The sequence below is a fragment of the Hyla sarda genome, chromosome 7 (genome assembly GCF_029499605.1).
Source record: "Hyla sarda isolate aHylSar1 chromosome 7, aHylSar1.hap1, whole genome shotgun sequence".
In the NCBI taxonomy this organism is placed as follows: Eukaryota; Metazoa; Chordata; class Amphibia; order Anura; family Hylidae; genus Hyla; species Hyla sarda.
Genome location: NC_079195.1, coordinates 171,075,205 through 171,092,082, shown reverse-complemented (window position 1 = coordinate 171,092,082; position 16,878 = coordinate 171,075,205). Strand labels below are relative to the sequence as shown.

Below are 16,878 nucleotides of genomic sequence, written 5' to 3'. Positions count from 1 at the left end.
CAAGACTCGATCAGTCCATCCAGACAGTCCAACAAGCAATGGCGCAGCACTCCAAGAAGTTCATTCAAAACATGTGCCTTTATTCACTACATATCTCCAGCAACGTTTCAGTTCATCAAGCATGCTTGAAAAAGGCTCTATCAACGAGCTTAAACGTTGCTGGAGATATGTAGTGAATAACTCATGTCGGATGTCATTCATTTTATTGCCGTAATTGTTACGGCAGTAACGTATCGGGCATTTTTTCAGCCCATTACGTACCAAAGTACAATTGGAATTAGCACATATTTTGCCATGTCATTTGGGAAATATTTTGGAATATCAATGTCCCAAAATGTCTCCTTAGTAAGGAGCCATATTGCTATTGCTCTTGCTATATACATATACACACACACACACACACACACACACACACACACACACTGAAGGCTAAGAAAACCTCTAAAAACTGCTGTTTTTTGAGACTCATAGGGGGATGCTTTTATTTTTCAAAAAATAAGTAAAAAATTAAAGAAGCAATCTGAGGATTAGATATGGGAAACCAGTCAACTTCTCTGCACAGGCTTTGTTCAATTTCCCCAAGTCTTTTCCTCTAAGATACAACTAAGCAAATGTCAGGAAAATCCTACTAGAACAGCTGAATGTTATTTGTTATTATACAGGCCACTTTAACCCCTTGACGACAATGGATGTAAATGTAAGTCATGGTGCCGTGGTACTTAATGCACCATGACGAACATTTACACTCAGTGATTACCACAAGCATCGGACCGGTGCTCACATCATGCACGGCAGGTCCCGGCTGCTGTCAGTAATGGCGGACATCAGCGATCGCGCCGATGTCCGCCATTAACCCTTCAGATGCCGTGATCAATACCACGGGGATCCGATCATCCATAATGGCGGATGGAGGTCCCCTCACCTGCCTCCGTCCATCTCCAGGGGTCTTCTGCTCTGGTGTACTATCGAGCCGACCAGAGCAGAAGATCACCGATAACGCTGATCAGTGCTATGCCCTATGGATAGCACTGTTCAGTATCAGCAATCAAGTTATTGCAATAAATAGTCCCCTATGGGGACATAAAAAGTGTAAAAATATAAGTAAATAGATGTAAAAGATATATTAAAACATATGTCCGAACTATCAAAATATAATGTTAATTATCCCCTATGGTGAACAGCGTAAATGTAATTTATTTAATTATTTATTTTTTTAAGTCCAAAATTGCTGCTTTTTTTCACATTTTATTCCCCCCCCCCCAAAAAAAAAATTTTTTATTAAGTTTTATATAAGCAAGTGTATCAAAAAAAAGTACAGATCACGGCACCAAAAATTAGCCCTCATACCGCCGCTTATAAAGAAAAATGGAAAAGTTATAGGTTGTCAAAATAGAGGGATTTTATATGTAAATTTGGTTAAAAAGTTTGAGATTTTTTTTAAAGCGGTGCAATAGAAATGTAATCATGGGTATCATTTTAATCGTATTGACTCACAGAATAAAGAAAACATTTTTCATGTCAATTGTACAGCGTAAAAACGAAACCTTCCAAAATTTGTAACATTGAAAATATAAGAGTTATGATTTTTAGAAGGCAAGGAGGAAAAAACGAAAATGCAAAAATAAAATTGGCCTGGTCCTAAACCCCTTAAGGATCACGGGTTATTATGTTTTTGCACTTTTGTTTTTTCCTCATCACCTTCTAAAAATCATAACGCTTTCAATTTTGCACCTACAGATTCATATAAGGGCTTATTTTTTGCACCACCAATTGTACTTTGTTATTACATCAATCATTTCACGACAAAATTTACGGCAAACTCAGAAAAAAAAAATTGTGGGGCAAAATTGGAAATAAAATTACTATTTTGTAAATTTTGGGGGCTTACGATTCGACTTTTCAGTAAAAATGACACCATATATTTACCATATATATTTTACTACTTTTATAATTACATACACCAAAATTTGTATATATTTAAAATTGTCCTCTTCTGACCACTATAGCTTTTTTATTTTTCTGTATACAGGGTGGTATGAGGTGCGCTGATCTGAAGTTTTCATCGGTACCATTTTTGTTTTGATGGGACTTTTTGAAAGTGACCAAAAATATGCAATTGTGGACGTTGGTATTTTTTTTTAAGTATACGCCATTGACCGTGCGGTTCAATTAACATTATATTTTATAGTTCGGACATTTAGACATGCGGCGATACCACATGTTTATTTTTCTTATGTTTTTATATTTTTTATATGGAATTTGGGAATAAGGAAGGCGTTACTGTTTTTTTTTTTTTTTTTTTTTTTTTTACAGTTTTAGTCCCCTGGGGACTTTTAGGAGGAATCATTAGATTCCTCATACAGATCAATGAGGTTCCATAGAACCACAACGATCTAAGTGATCTATGCTCCATTCATAGAGCCTAGCCCTGCCAGGCATTATCAATGCGAGAGCCGGGACCTCCGGCTACCTCCACGGTGGATCGCACCCCAAACTACCCCCCCCACCGGCAATCGCGCTGCAGGGGGAAGATCCACCTCACTGGACCACCAGGGAGGGTTTACAGGGTTCTTTAGATGCCGCTGTCAGCTTTGACAGTGGGGATCTAAAGGGTTAATAGTCGTCATGTTGGCTATACTACAGGAATAAGCTGAGGGTCAGCCGGTATGGCCCGCTCCATACTCAGTTAACGGCACAAGGATGTGTATACATGTCCTTGGTCATTAACCAGTTAAGGCCAAAATGGGCTTTAAGGTGTTAAATGATGGCAAGCTTTTAATGACCTCTAGTTAACATGAGTTAGAATGTGATTGGTTAATTCTGAACACCACCACATCCCCAGTTATAAGAGGGTGCACACACTCATGCAACCGGGTCATAGTGTATCATTGTTTTCTATCACCTCAAAGATTTCAGTTTATTCCACAAATAAATTGTTCACATTATAGGTCACATTAAAAAGAAAAAAAGTTCTGACAAAATCATCTTTTTAAAAGTGTGTAGATTTTTTATATCCACTGAAAGCAAGATAAGTATATAATTAATAAATTGCATGAAAAGTAGAATTGTTCAAACTGCATATGTTCACTCTGGCAGAGTATTATATATCATATGCCAACAAACAGATAAGACCAGGCACCGCTGACTGAGGTTCCGTTGGATAAAGCTGACAGATGACAAAAGTGGGGTATGAGTCCTTAGCAGACCCGGAGAATAGGGGGTGCTTCACGTAGATAGATGTACAAATACATTAGCAACAAGGCAGAGAAATTAAACGGAGCATACACCTGGAAGTCCTGCTGCAACGATTTTTTCAAAGTTCAATCAGAACATGAATAGGACATCTCCCCCAAGACGCGAGTAGAGCTGGAAGGCAGGAGCGTGCACCCGGATGACAGCCATTGTTTCACGCCATTTGGTGTTTCATCAGGCCCCCCGATGACCGCTTCCTGTTGCTCATTTACCTATTTAATTAGTGCACGCCCACTTCACGTGAGACATACAAATATACAGTCTGACTTCCTCACTACTGAGTCAGACACCTTGCTATCGGATGACTTGAAAGAGGATACAGCAGGTCCCATTAGCTGTTAGCCCCACTATTAAAATAAAAAAAACTTTGTTCACTTTTGCGGAAATACAGAGAAGGGAACCATTTCTGAGTAAACAGCACAAATTGATGCCTGATAGTCCCAAATACCCTCACTGGTACATCCTCCCAAAAGGTGCACAAGTCACTGAGCCATCCCCACTGGCCGCCCTATTGTAGCAGGGGTGGCTCAGTGACAGAGACACTCAAGCTATCTTGAATGGCTACTGTCCCCCCTTTTGAATAGATCTTGCTTTTAAGAAGAAGGTTAAGAAAATAGAAAGACGTACACTTCTTTCAAGTAAGAGGTATAGTAATGAAAAAAAAAGATACAAAAATTGTATTTACATTCGCAAATTCTCATATGAACCACACTGGGATATTGGGATACTCCAAAAGAATTGGTACATGATCCAACGTGATCATGAATTGTGCGGAGTAGATGTCTCTCGCCCTCTTGTCACATTCAGGCGGAGTAGAACCATTGGTAGTATCCTAAAAACACTAGAACGAAAAGAAACTGAAAATAAAAATTTGAATACATTAAAGCAAGTGGTTCCTATAGGCAACTTACAATGCAGGGACTGCTCAGTATGTAATAAAAACCTAGCTCTGATTACTTTTTCACTTGGCTTATGTAAAGTTAATGTACATCAGCTAATTACATGTAAAACCACTTTCGTGGTGTACTGTATAATTTGCCCCTGCGGGTTCTAATATATTGGGACAACTAAAAGGAAGTTGTACTTACGAATAAAAGAGCATCTAAGATCAATTAAGACAGGAGTAGCAGCATTAAGATTCGTTACACATATGCAAAAAATCCATGCAGGTGAAATAGTTGGGTTGAAGTTCGCCGGCATTGAAAGGGTAAAGTGCCCAGTTAGAGGTGAAAACAGGTTAGATCTGCTCGCACGCGCAGAAGCAAGATGGATTATATGAGCCGATGCGCTCGGCGCATTGGGGCTGAATGATCGCAATGAATTAGGTTAATTTCTGTAACACAGTTTGTTGTTGGTTTTACTGTTTTCTAAGTATTGTTATTAGTATTTTTTAATATGTTTTCACATATTTTGTATGTCTCACGTGAAATGGGTGTGCACTACTTAAATAGGTAAAAGAGCAACAGGAAGCTTTCACCGGGGCCTAATGAAACACCAAATGGCGTGAAACAGTGGCTGCTGTCCAGGTGCACACTCCTGCCTTCCAGCTCTGCTCGCGTCTTAGGGAGATGCCTTATCCATGTTCTGATTGAACTTTGAATAAATCATTGCAGCAGGACTTCCAGGTGTGTGCTCAGTTTTCTTTCTCTGCCTTGTTGCTATTGTATTATAAAGACAAATCCCTAGGGGACTGATCACACCTGACACTAAATCTGTTGCCTATCAGTGCAGTGAATTCCACATAATTTCAGTACATTTCCAATCAATATTCCCAGGACTTTATTTTACTTAAAAACTTGACTTTTTGTTGAAAATCTTCAATGTAAATTTGAGGTTTCAGCCTACAAAAGATGTAGCAGCTGTTGATAGTAGAGATGAGCGAACTTACAGTAAATTTGATTCGTCACGAACTTCTCAGCTCGGCGGTTGCTGACTTTTCCTGCATAAATTAGTTCAGCTTTCCGGTGCTCCGGTGGGCTGGAAAAGGTGGATACAGTCCTAGGAAAGAGTCTCCTAGGACTGTATCCACCTTTTCCAGCCCACGGGAGCACCTGAAAGCTGAACTAATTTATGCAGGAAAAGTCAGCAACCGCCGAGCTGAGAAGTTCGTGACGAATCGAATTTACTGCAAGTTCGCTCATCTCTAGTTGATAGAAGAGGACTTTGATAAAGCCCTAAGGGTATGTTCACACAATGGGATTTCGGTGCGGAATTCCACAAGGAGATGCTGGAGAGTCCTATTGATATCAATGGGATTCTGCTGAACTGTTCACACAGCAGAAACAAATTCAAATTCTGTTGTCTGAAGAAATATAGACATGTCTATTCTTTCTGCGGAGTCCGAATGGAAATGCATTGCCGTCTATGAGCCAACATATATCCAAACGGTCCTAGCGCCAGCAAGTTCTGTCAGTGCTCCTCTGTTGGAATGTCTGCACATGCAGACATTCCACCATGTGAACATAGCCTCAAGCTGCACTGGAAAAACACATCCTGATTTATTAAAGGGGTACTCCGGTGAAATCACGACCACGGTTCTCTCTGCTGACATTATAATAATAATAACACTATTTATTGTTGTCCTTAGTGGGATTTGAACCCAAGTCCCCAGCACTACAAGGCAGCAGTGCTAACCACTGAGCCACCATGCTGCCCTTAGCATACATCTGCTATGCATGGTTGCTAAAATGGACAGAGATGTTAGCAGAGAGCACTGTGTTCGTGATGTCATCAGTGTTCCAAAAAGAAAGGAATTTCCTGTGTAGCATTCAGCAGCTAATAAGTACTGGAAGGATTAAGATTTTTTAATAGAAGTAATTTACAAATATGTTTAACTTTCTGCCACCAGTTGATTTAAAAGAAAAAAGGTTTTCACCGGAGTACCCCCGGTTTTTCCACGGTATTTACTAATGTTTCCCAACATTTTATTTTTTAACAAACATGCTCTGAGCTCTTGGGTTTTTCTCCGCTCCAATCCACTGCATTTTCTGTGGAAACCTTAGCAAATATGATGGGTTTTTGTGAAAATGTCGGGGACACGCCCCTTTCTGGCAGCCATGCCACTTTTCCTGACAACCACAGCCCTTTGTTGGGTTCTTTCAGTAAAATGGAGAGTTAGTCAGGTTTTTTTTTCAATTCTGGCGCAGACAATTTCCGGTGCACATCCCGACAAAACATGTTGAGGGATCCGTACAATGTAAAGTATAGGACAGTGGTCTACAACCTGCGGACCTCCAGATGTTGCACAACTACAACAGCCAGCGTGCCCGGACAGCCAACGGTATTGGAGGTTATACTCACGTGTCCCCGCCGCTCCGGACCTTCACCACTCGTCACCGCTGCCCTGGATGTCGCCTTCCATCGCTGTCGCCGCGTCCCCGGGGTGTCCCCGACGCTCCGGCAAGGCCTCCGCTTCCCCGGCATCCTCGCTTTCACGTCGCCACCATCACGTCGCTATGCACGCCGCTTCTATTGGATTACGGGACGGCGTGCGCAGCGACGTGATGACGACGATTGAGAGCACCAACAATGCAGGGGATCCTGAAGCAGTCTGCGCGGCCAGATAGCCGTTTATGCGATGACCCCGACATACAAAAGCATCGTATGTTGATGCTGCTTTCAACATGCGATGGCCTCTGAGAGGCCATCGTATGTTGAAATGATCGTAGGTCGGGGGGGGGGGGGGGGGCAGGGGGGGGGGTCACTGTACCAGATGAATAAACAAGTGGAAATCTCAAAAGGAAAGGACACTGCAATGGGTGTTTAGAGAGCCTTTGAATCTTGAAGGGCAGGGGAAAGCGAGCAAGGAGATGTACTAGGCTGTGGCACCTGAGCAGCTTCTCTTTGACACTTGGCTAAACTTAGCTTTAAAAAAAAAAAAAAAAAAAAAAAAAAGGTGGGAGTTTCTGGTACCAGATCTGAGTTCCCCAAAGGGTATTTAAACATGACATTGGTGGTGGGTTAATACAAATTATTATATCTGTATTGTCATTGGAAGATGGAAAAGGACAAGGCTAAAACTGGCCAAAAGAAAACAGCCTTGGATAGCAACCAATTACAGTGCAGCTTTGAATTTTACAGCTCGGAATACAAAAGTCGGAATTATAACTTACCGATAAGTCAGTTTTCATGAGTCCATCACGACAGCACCACATGAGATTGCCCCCTATCTGCATAGGAACAGGAAGCACAAGAGAGGTTAAAAAGGCCCCTCCCTCCATACTTCCTCAGTGTTTATACATTTCTAAGAAAGAAGTTATTAAATATACATGTACAGATACATAGAGTAAGGGTGGGAAATAGATAGTTGCTGTCATGATGGACTCATGAAAACTGAATTATCAGTAAGTTATAATTCCGACTTTTCAGATCGTCCACTCATGACAGCACCACATGAGACATAACAGATAAGTATAGATTTAGGGAGGGACCACGGCCTGCAGCACCTTTCGGCCAAACCCAAGGTCCTGAGAAGAGGCCACGTCCAGCACATAATGCTTAAAGAAAGTGTGCGGAGAAGACCATCTTGCCGCTCCGCATACAATTGGGATCAAAAGTTTGGGCACCCCAAGAAAAATTAGTATTAATGTGCATAAAGAAGCCAAAGAAAGATGGAAAAATCTCCAAAAGGCATCAAATTACAGATTAGACATTCTTATAATATGTCAACAAAAGTTAGATTTTATTTCCTTCATTTACATGTTCAAAATAACGGGGGGAAAAAAAATGGCGTCTGTAAAACTTTGGGCACCCTGCAGAGTTAATATCTTGTACTGCCCTCTTTGGCAAGTATCACAGCTTGTAAACGCTTTTTGTAGCCAGCCAAGAGTCTTTCAATTCTTGTTTGAGGTATCTTTGCCCATTCTTCCTTACAAAAGTCTTCTGCCTGGACAGACTTTGGGCATGCTGGGAGTTGTAGTCTTGCAACAGCTGGCGGCACACTGATTGTAATATACTGAATAGGCTAGGCCAGTGTTTTCCAAACAAAGTGCATTGTTTCCCAACCAGGGTGTCTTCAAGCTGTATCAAAACTACAACTCCCAGCATGCCCGGACAGCTTTTGGCTGTCCAGGCATGCTGGTAGTAGTAGTTTTGCAACACCTGGAGGCACCCTGGTTGGGAAACACTGATGTATGCCGAATTACAACCCCCAGGAGACTAGAGGCAGCATACTGGTGTTATACCACAGACGGAAGACTCCTGAATGACACATGCTGGGAGTTGTAGTCCCATTTGTGTGTGTATGCTAGTGTATCCCAACCAGGGTTGATTATATTAGTGTGCTGTGTATAAGGGGGCCGACCCGGGAAAATAGTAGGGTGGGTAAAGGGCGGAACAAAAAAAAAAAAAAAGGAGCTGCCCCAAACCACAAGGCATGGGGCATGCTGGGATTTGTAGTTTTCAGCACAGCAATGAACAGGAAATAGAAGCAAAGATAGGAAAACAAAGTGGGTGATAAAAAGACAACAAAGAATGGAAATAGAGTTGCCTAAACAACAAGAATAGAAATGAAACAAAACAAATAGTAAGTCAAAAACGGAAAAACATGTTGACCAACGGAGTACCCCTTTAAAGCGTACCCGTCTGATCCAATAAAAATACATATTTTTTTAATATATCACTCCTATATCAGTACCTAATCCTGACCATGTACATCTAATTTTTATGTGCCTTTATTTTTTTATTACACTTAATTTAGCTCACTATTCTGCATTCCTCTTAAAAGGAGGGGCGTGGCCTCACTGCAGGTCTCCGCCCCCTCTCAGTATGCTGTCTGCTCACATCTCCCCTAGCATTAGCAAAACTACAACTCCCATATTGTCTTCACTGATAACGGGACACAAGCTGTAACGGGACACAAGCTGACAGTGGGAGGAATTTTCCTCCAGCTGTGAGCCCAGCACTCACAGCTGTCAATCAAGGAAGTGTGTCCATGACATAGGTGATCCCCTCAGGGATAACCCTGACTAAAGGCACCCAAAAATTATTATTAATTTTGTTATAATAAGTTTTATTAAAGAAAATTGTGCTCAGTGGCCACTAGGTGGCAGTGACGCATTAAAAATACAGCACTGTGCATGGACGTTCTTATATATGTTAGTTGTGCTATGTAGCAAGTATAGGTTCATTAGCTGATTTTATTCTGATCTTATTTTAATCAGCTAGCTGGCTTAAAAGCCAATATTTACACGTTCAATGTACCATGCATCCAGCATTGGTGTGTGTTAGCTGGCTGATTATTAACCCCTTAAGGATGCAGGGTTTTTCCATTTTAATTTTTTCCTCATCACCTTCTAAAAATCATAACGCTTTCAATTTTGAACATAAAATTCCATATGATGGCTTATTTTTTGCACCACCAATTCTACTTTGCAGTGACTGTCATTTTATCCCAAAAATCCACGACGAAATGGAAAAAAAATTCCTTGTGCGACAAAATTGAAGAAAAAAATTTCATTTTGTAACTTTTGGGGGCTTCCGTTTCTACGCAGTGCATTTTTCGGTAAAAATAACACTATCTTTATTCTGTAGGTCCATACAGTTAAAATGATACCCTACTTATATAGGTTGGATATGGTCTTACTTCGGAAAAAAAAAAACATAACTACATGCAGGAAAATTTATAGGTAAAAAATTCTCATCTTCTAACACTTACCGTATTTTTCCACGTACGGGCAGGTATGAGGACTAATTTTTTGCACCGTGTTTTTAAGTTTTTATCGGTACCATTTTTGTATTGATCGTACTTTTTATAAATTTTTTCATGATATAAAAAGTGACCAAAAATACGCTATTTTGGACTTTGGAATTTTTTTGCGCATACGCCATTGATCGTGCAATTTAATTAACAATATATATTTATAGTTTGGACATTTCCGCACGCAGCGATACCACATATGTTTATTTATATTTCGTTTTTTTTTTTTAAGGGGAAAAGGGGGGGTGATTCAAACTTTTATTAGGGAAGGGGTTAAATTACCTTTGTTAACTTTTTTATTCTTAATTTTTTATTTTTTTGCAGTGCTATCGCTCCCATAGGGAGCGATCACACTGCACACTGATCTCTTATGCTGATCTCTGCAAAGCCATATCTTTGCATGGTTCAGCGAGATGGGGGCTTGATTGCTCAAGCCTGTAGCTCAGGCTTGGAGCAATCATACGTCGATCGGACGCGACGGAGCAAGGTAAGGGAGTCTCCGCTCGCGTCCTAGCTGATCGTAACATCGCGATGTCCCGATCAGCCTGACTGAGCTGCCGGGAAGCGTTTACTTTCACTTTCAGATGCGGTGGTCAACTTTGATCGCCGCGTCTGAAGGGTTAACAGCACGCGGCACAACGATCAGTGCCGCACGCTATTAGCCCAGGGTCCCAGCTATCGTTAGCAGCCGGGACCGACCCGGTGTGATGCGGGGGTCACGGCATGACCCTGTTTTAAACACTGCGACCGGGCGAGGGGCATACAGGTACGCCCTTCGTCCTTAAGGAGTTAAGTTTTAGCTCAGCATTGTGACATTGGATTCAAGAGTTGTATAGGGGATGCTGTACAGCTAGCAACAGAAATATTTATGTCCCTCCTGCCTGACGTTTCGCCATTAACTGTCAGGACTGTCAGGCAGGAGGGACATAAATTTTAGCTCAGCACTGTGACATTGGATTCAAGAGTTGTCTAAGGGATGCTGTACAGCTAGCGGCAGAAATATTTAATAATCAGCCAGCTAACACATCAATGCTGGATGCATGATACATTGAAAGTGTAAATATTGGCTTTTAACCCCTTAAGGAACGGGGTTTTTTCCGTTTTTGCATTTTCGTTTTTTGCTCCTTGCGCCTTTAAAAAAAAATCATAACTCTTTCAATTTTGCACCTAAAAATCCATATGATGGCTTATTTTTTGCGCCACCAATTCTACTTTGTAATTGATGTCAGTCATTTTGCCCAAAAATATGGTGAAACAGAAAAAAAAAATCAAATATCAAATAAAGCCAATATTTACACGTTCAATGTACCATGCATCCAGCATTGGTGTGTGTTAGCTGGCTGATTATTAACCCCTTAAGGATGCAGGGTTTTTCCATTTTAATTTTTTCCTCATCACCTTCTAAAAATCATAACGCTTTCAATTTTGAACATAAAATTCCATATGATGGCTTATTTTTTGCGCCACCAATTCTACTTTGCAGTGACTGCCATTTTATGCCAAAAATCAACGACGAAATGGAAAAAAAATTCATTGTGCGACAAAATTGAAGAAAAATTTCATTTTGTAACTTTTGGGGGCTTCCGTTTCTACGCAGTGCATTTTTCGGTAAAAATAACACTATCTTTATTCTGTAGGTCCATACAGTTAAAATGATACCCTACTTATATAGGTTGGATATTGTCTTACTTCGGAAAAAAAAAAAACATAACTACATGCAGGAAAATTTATAGGTTAAAAATTCTCATCTTCTAACCCCTATAACACTTACCGTATTTTTCCACGTACGGGCAGGTATGAGGACTAATTTTTTGCGCCGTGTGAGACAAAATTGTGAGACAAAATTGGAAAAAAAACGCCGTTTTGTAACTTTTGGGAGCTTCCGTTTCTACGTAGTACATTTTTCGGTAAAAATGACACCTGATATTTATTCTGCAGGTCCATACGGTTAAAATGATACCCTACTTGTATAGGTTTGATTTTGTCATACTTCTGGAAAAAATCATAACTTCATGCAAGAAAATTAATATGTTTAAAATTGTAATTTCTGACCCCTATAACTTTATTTTTCCGTGTATGGGGCGGTATGAGGGCTCATTTTTTGCGCCATGATCTGAGGTTTTTAACGGTACCATTTTTGCATTGATAGGAATTATTGAACAATGCACTATTTTGGACTTTGGAATTTTTTTGCGCGCACGCCATTGACCGTGCGGTTTAATTAATTATATATTTTTATAATTCGGACATTTCCGCACGCGGCGATATCATATGTTTATTTTTATTTACACTTTTTTTTATGGGTAAAGGGGGGTGATTCAAACTTTTAATAGGGGAGGGGTTAAATGATCTTTATTCACTTATTTTTTTGCAGTGTTATAGCTCCCATAGGGACCTATAACACTGCACACACTGATCTTTTACATTGATCACTGGTTTCTCATAAGAAACCAGTGATCGATGATTCTGCCGCTTGACTGCTCATGCCTGGATCTCAGGCACTGAGCAGTCATTCGGCGATCGGACAGCGAGGAGGCAGGTAGGGACCCTCCTGCTGTCCTGTAAGCTGTTTGGGATGCCGCGATTTCACCGTGGCTATCCCGAACAGCCCACTGAGCTAACCGGCATGGTTTCAGTTTCACTTAAGACGCGGCGTTCATCAATGCCGTGCGCTATGAGCCACGGGTCCCGGCCGTTGTTAGAGGCCGGGCCCGACCCGCTATGACGCGGCCTGACACGAAGTGACCCCGCGTTATAGATCGGGAGCGGACACATGACGTTCCAGTACATCATGTGTCTTTAAAGGAGTAGTCCAGTGGTGAACAACTTATCCCCTATCTTAAGGATAGTGGATAAGTTAAAGATCGCGGGGGGTCCGACCGCTGGGGCCCCCTGCGATCTCCTGTACGGAGCCCCGAGAGCCCGCGAGAAGGGGGCGTGTCGACCTCCGCACGAAGCGGCGGCCGACACGCCCCCTCAATACAGCTCTATGGCAGAGCCGAAGCGCTGCCTTCAGCAATCTCCGGCTCTGCCATTGAGATGTATTGAGGGGGGTCGACACCCGCTAACTGGCCGGAGAGCCGGGGCCCTGTACAGAGAGATCGCAGGGGGCCCCAGCGGTCGGACCCCCCGCGATCTCAAACTTATCCCCTATCCTTAGGATAGGGGATAAGTTTTTCACCACTGGACTACCCCTTTTAGGGGTTAAGCCAGCTAGCTGATTAAAATAACACCAGAATAAAATCAGCTAATGAACCTATACTTGCTACATAGCACAACATATATATATAAGAACGTCCATGCAAAGTGCTGTATTTTTTATGCGTCACTGCCACCTAGTGGCCCTGAGCACAATCTCTTTTATTAATTTTGTTATAATAAACTCATTTTTGGGTGCCTTTAGTCAGGGTTATCCCTGAGGGGATTTATTTCCCCAAGGAATTTTGTTGTATATTATTATTATTATTAGTTGCACGGAGACCCCCACGGGGAATCTTTTTGGTAGTGGTGTCATGACATAGGTGATGACGCATGGACACAGCAGGACTAGTAGGTGTCCAAGCAGGCAGGGGGGCAGTTATTTGTCTTTTTTAGTATAAAATACAGGAATTTTTCTAATGAAAGCAAACCTATTGTTTTTGCATGCTTTACAACATAAAGTTTTTTGTATCTGACAGTGTCCATTTAAATGGTAAGGATGTCTTAACCACTTTTGATACTTTTACATCAATTTTTGGAATTTTGTTCCATAATTTTGTATCTTCCTCAGTAAATGGAAATCTGGAACAGAATTCCTTGGAAAGTAACAGCCTTTTCTCAGGTTCTTTCCATTCCTCAAGAATAAGATCCTTAATATGGTCATGAACGGTGAACACCTGTTTTTTAGTTTTCAATCCCGCAAGCATGAGATCTTTGATAAAGGTGGACTAAGCTGTTTGAGGAATGTTCATAGCATTTATGACAGCATTAACTAGCATTTCCGTGTCCTCAGAGGATATAAAATAATCTCTTATTCCTCTGTGTACAGGGTTCAATTACTTCACCTTCCTCTTGAGAATTAAAACCAAAAGCAGCAATATCAACCGCAGAATCTGAATCAGAGTTTACTTGCACAGTGGTTTTTCGGCATTTTAATGGAGGAGGATCCGAAAAAGGAGGAAGATCCGGCACATGGAACTGATCAACCGGTGGAGATGGATTAGATCAACAAACTGAGTTTTAGGCAGAGCCGAAGCAACAGATGTTTGAAATTCAGATTTAATAATAGAGCAAAGTTCCTCCAAAAAAAGATGGGGATTCCTGCTGAATTAACCTATCCATACAGGCTTTACATAGGGGTTTATTATATCCTTCATTTTTTAGATTTAACTTTGGATTCTTTTTCCTTAGATTTCTTTGGGGCCTCCTTGTGTCCCTGAAAGAGGAGAGAAGGAAACCCATAAGAACAGGGAATTTTAAAAAAAACAATGACCCCCCCAGGTTGCTGGGTCCTGTGCACTCCAGAGATGCAAAGCGGGCAGCGACCGAACTATCCATGGTGATCCAGAGGATGTTGGAAAGACCTGAGCTTCCTTATATGCCCAGGGTTTTGAATTTGGCAGGCCATCTTGGAGGCGGGACTTCCGGTCTCCGGCCAATCACAGGAGACATACGCGCGCAACGTCACCACCGGAAACAGCCAGGGGAACCAGGGCACCAGAGGCCGGCCAATGAACTAGGTTCCCTGCATAAACTCCCAGAGCGCCGCAGGGACCGAAGCGGGTCCAGAGGCACCTCAGGAACAGGCCACGACCCGGTACGAGAAAGAAGAGGGATGCCAATGGCGACCGACTCACCCCGCCTGAACTCAACCAACGCAGCCCGCAGGGAAAAAAAAAGGTACAGGCCTCTGCACCCCTGCTCCATAGGAACAGGAAACTGAGGTAGTATGGAGGGAGGGGCCTTTTTAACCTCTCTTGTGCTTCCTGTTCCTATGCAGATAGGGGGCAATCTCATGTGGTGCTGTCGTGAGTGGACGATCTGAAAAATGGGAATTATGACTTACCGATAATTCTGTTTTCTTGAATCACCTCAGCACCCTTTTAATCCCTCCCTAAGTTGTGTACGTATGAGATATGATATATATCTCATCTCATACGTACACAACTTAGGGAGGGATTAAAAGGGTGCTGAGGTGATTCAAGAAAACAGAATTATCGGTAAGTCATAATTCCCATTTTTCACCTCATCACATCAGCACCACGTGAGGCATACCAGATAAACTATGTCTAGGGAGGGACAACAATAGTTCTAGAAGAATAGAATAGATCTCATATCCAAAGGAATGAAACCCTTCCTCTATTTCATTTTTTGGAGAATTACAAAAAAGGTAGGTAGAACGAGGTCTTGAGACCTGTGAAATTCTGATACTACTTTTGGTAAGAAAGCTGCATTTAATTTCAGAATGATTCAAGTATAGTTAAGTAAGGTCCTTCAATAGATAACGCTCAAATTTCACTTCCCCGTCTTGCTCATATGATGGCTGTCAAGAAGACTGCTTTCTAGGTAAGGAATTCCAATGAAAAATCTAGAAGCCGTTCAAAGGGTTCTTTAGTAAGACTTGTAAGGACTAAGTTTAGATGCCACGATGGTGAGGTTAGTTATTCTGATTTTTAATCTTGCCACAGCATAAAATAATCTTTAAATCCATTTATGGTCTGCAATATCTGTGTCAAAAAAGAAACCCAGGGCAGCTGTTTTACTTTTAAAGTATTGATGGATAAACCTTTGTCAAGTCGGAAGAAAATTGAGGATTTCAAAAGATATTAGGGTTCAATGGATCCAGAGGACAGGAGCCACATCAAGACATTTTTTCCATTGCTTCCAATAGATGGCAGAGGGTGTAGATTTTTTGTTTTTAACAGGGTATCAATAACAATGTGAGAGACCCTTCTGACTTTGGATTGACCACTCAAAAGCCAGGCTGTCAACTGCAGTTTTGTTAGATCCTTGAAGAATAGCAGGCCCTGCAACAGAAGATCTTTTCTTAATCTTTTCTTATGGGAAGAGGATAAGGATGATCCATTGAGATTTGTTGAACCAGGGTGTACCACCCCCTCTTGGGCCACCTTGGAGCTATGAATATGACTTTGGATTTCTCCATATGAATTTTCTGCAGAGTACTGCTGATCAGAAGGAATGGAGGGAATGCATAGGCTGTTTTGAAGTTCCAACTTTGTTGAAGAGCATCTACTCCGTCTGGGAGCTCGCCTGGAAACAGGGAAAATAATTTGTTTGTTTACCTTCCAATTTTTCTGGGTGCCGAAAAGCTCCCCTTCTGGTATTCCCCACTTCAAGACCAGCTCCTGAAATACTTGTGGACTGAGTTCCCATTCTCCTGGGTTGATCTGGTGACTGCTTAGGTAATCTGCCTGAATATTCTCGCTTCCTTTGAGATGTTTAGCAGAAATTGACAATATCTTGTCCTCCGCCCAAAGAAAGATTTTTTTTTTCTGTCAGCACTTGCAGGAATCTGTCTTTTTCCCCCTCGATGGTTTAGAAAAGCTACCATGGTAGGCTCTTCACATGATGTTTCTGAATGAGATGTTCTGATGCCTTCAAAGCCTTGAAAACAGCTTTTAGTTCCCAAAAATTGGAAGAGCGAAGGAGAGTTTCCTCTGACCAGGTGCCCTGGAGAAAAAGATCCTGAACATGTGCTCCCCAACCTTTTAGGCTTACATCCGTTGTGACTGTCTGATGGAAGAGAAATCCAGGATATCACCCTTTTTTTTTTTTTTTTAGATTTTGACTATTCATCCACCATTTGAGAGATTTCTTGACAGTCAGAGGAATCGCCATCTTCCTTTCCAGAGAACACTGAGAAATGATCCCAGACTGAGGACTTGTTTCTGAAGAATTCTGGAATGACTTTGGCTCCATGGAACAGCTGG

General features: G+C 41.6%; 1 protein-coding gene across 3 annotated transcripts in view; it reads left to right on the top strand.

The window, feature by feature from the left end:
- COMTD1 (catechol-O-methyltransferase domain containing 1) overlaps positions 1 to 14,976 on the top strand; it is a 74,929-nt gene extending 59,953 nt beyond the window's left edge. For 2 of the 3 annotated variants that reach the window (XM_056531300.1, XM_056531302.1), the window contains exon 8: positions 13,977 to 14,976. In XM_056531300.1, the coding sequence (XP_056387275.1) occupies positions 13,977 to 14,044 (68 nt within the window). In that variant the 3' untranslated portion in view covers positions 14,045 to 14,976. Of the gene's footprint in view, positions 1 to 4,703; positions 4,869 to 13,976 lie in introns of those variants that run through there. The other variant, XM_056531301.1, reaches the window with a different exon arrangement.
- The last annotated feature ends 1,902 nt before the right edge of the window (positions 14,977 to 16,878 follow it).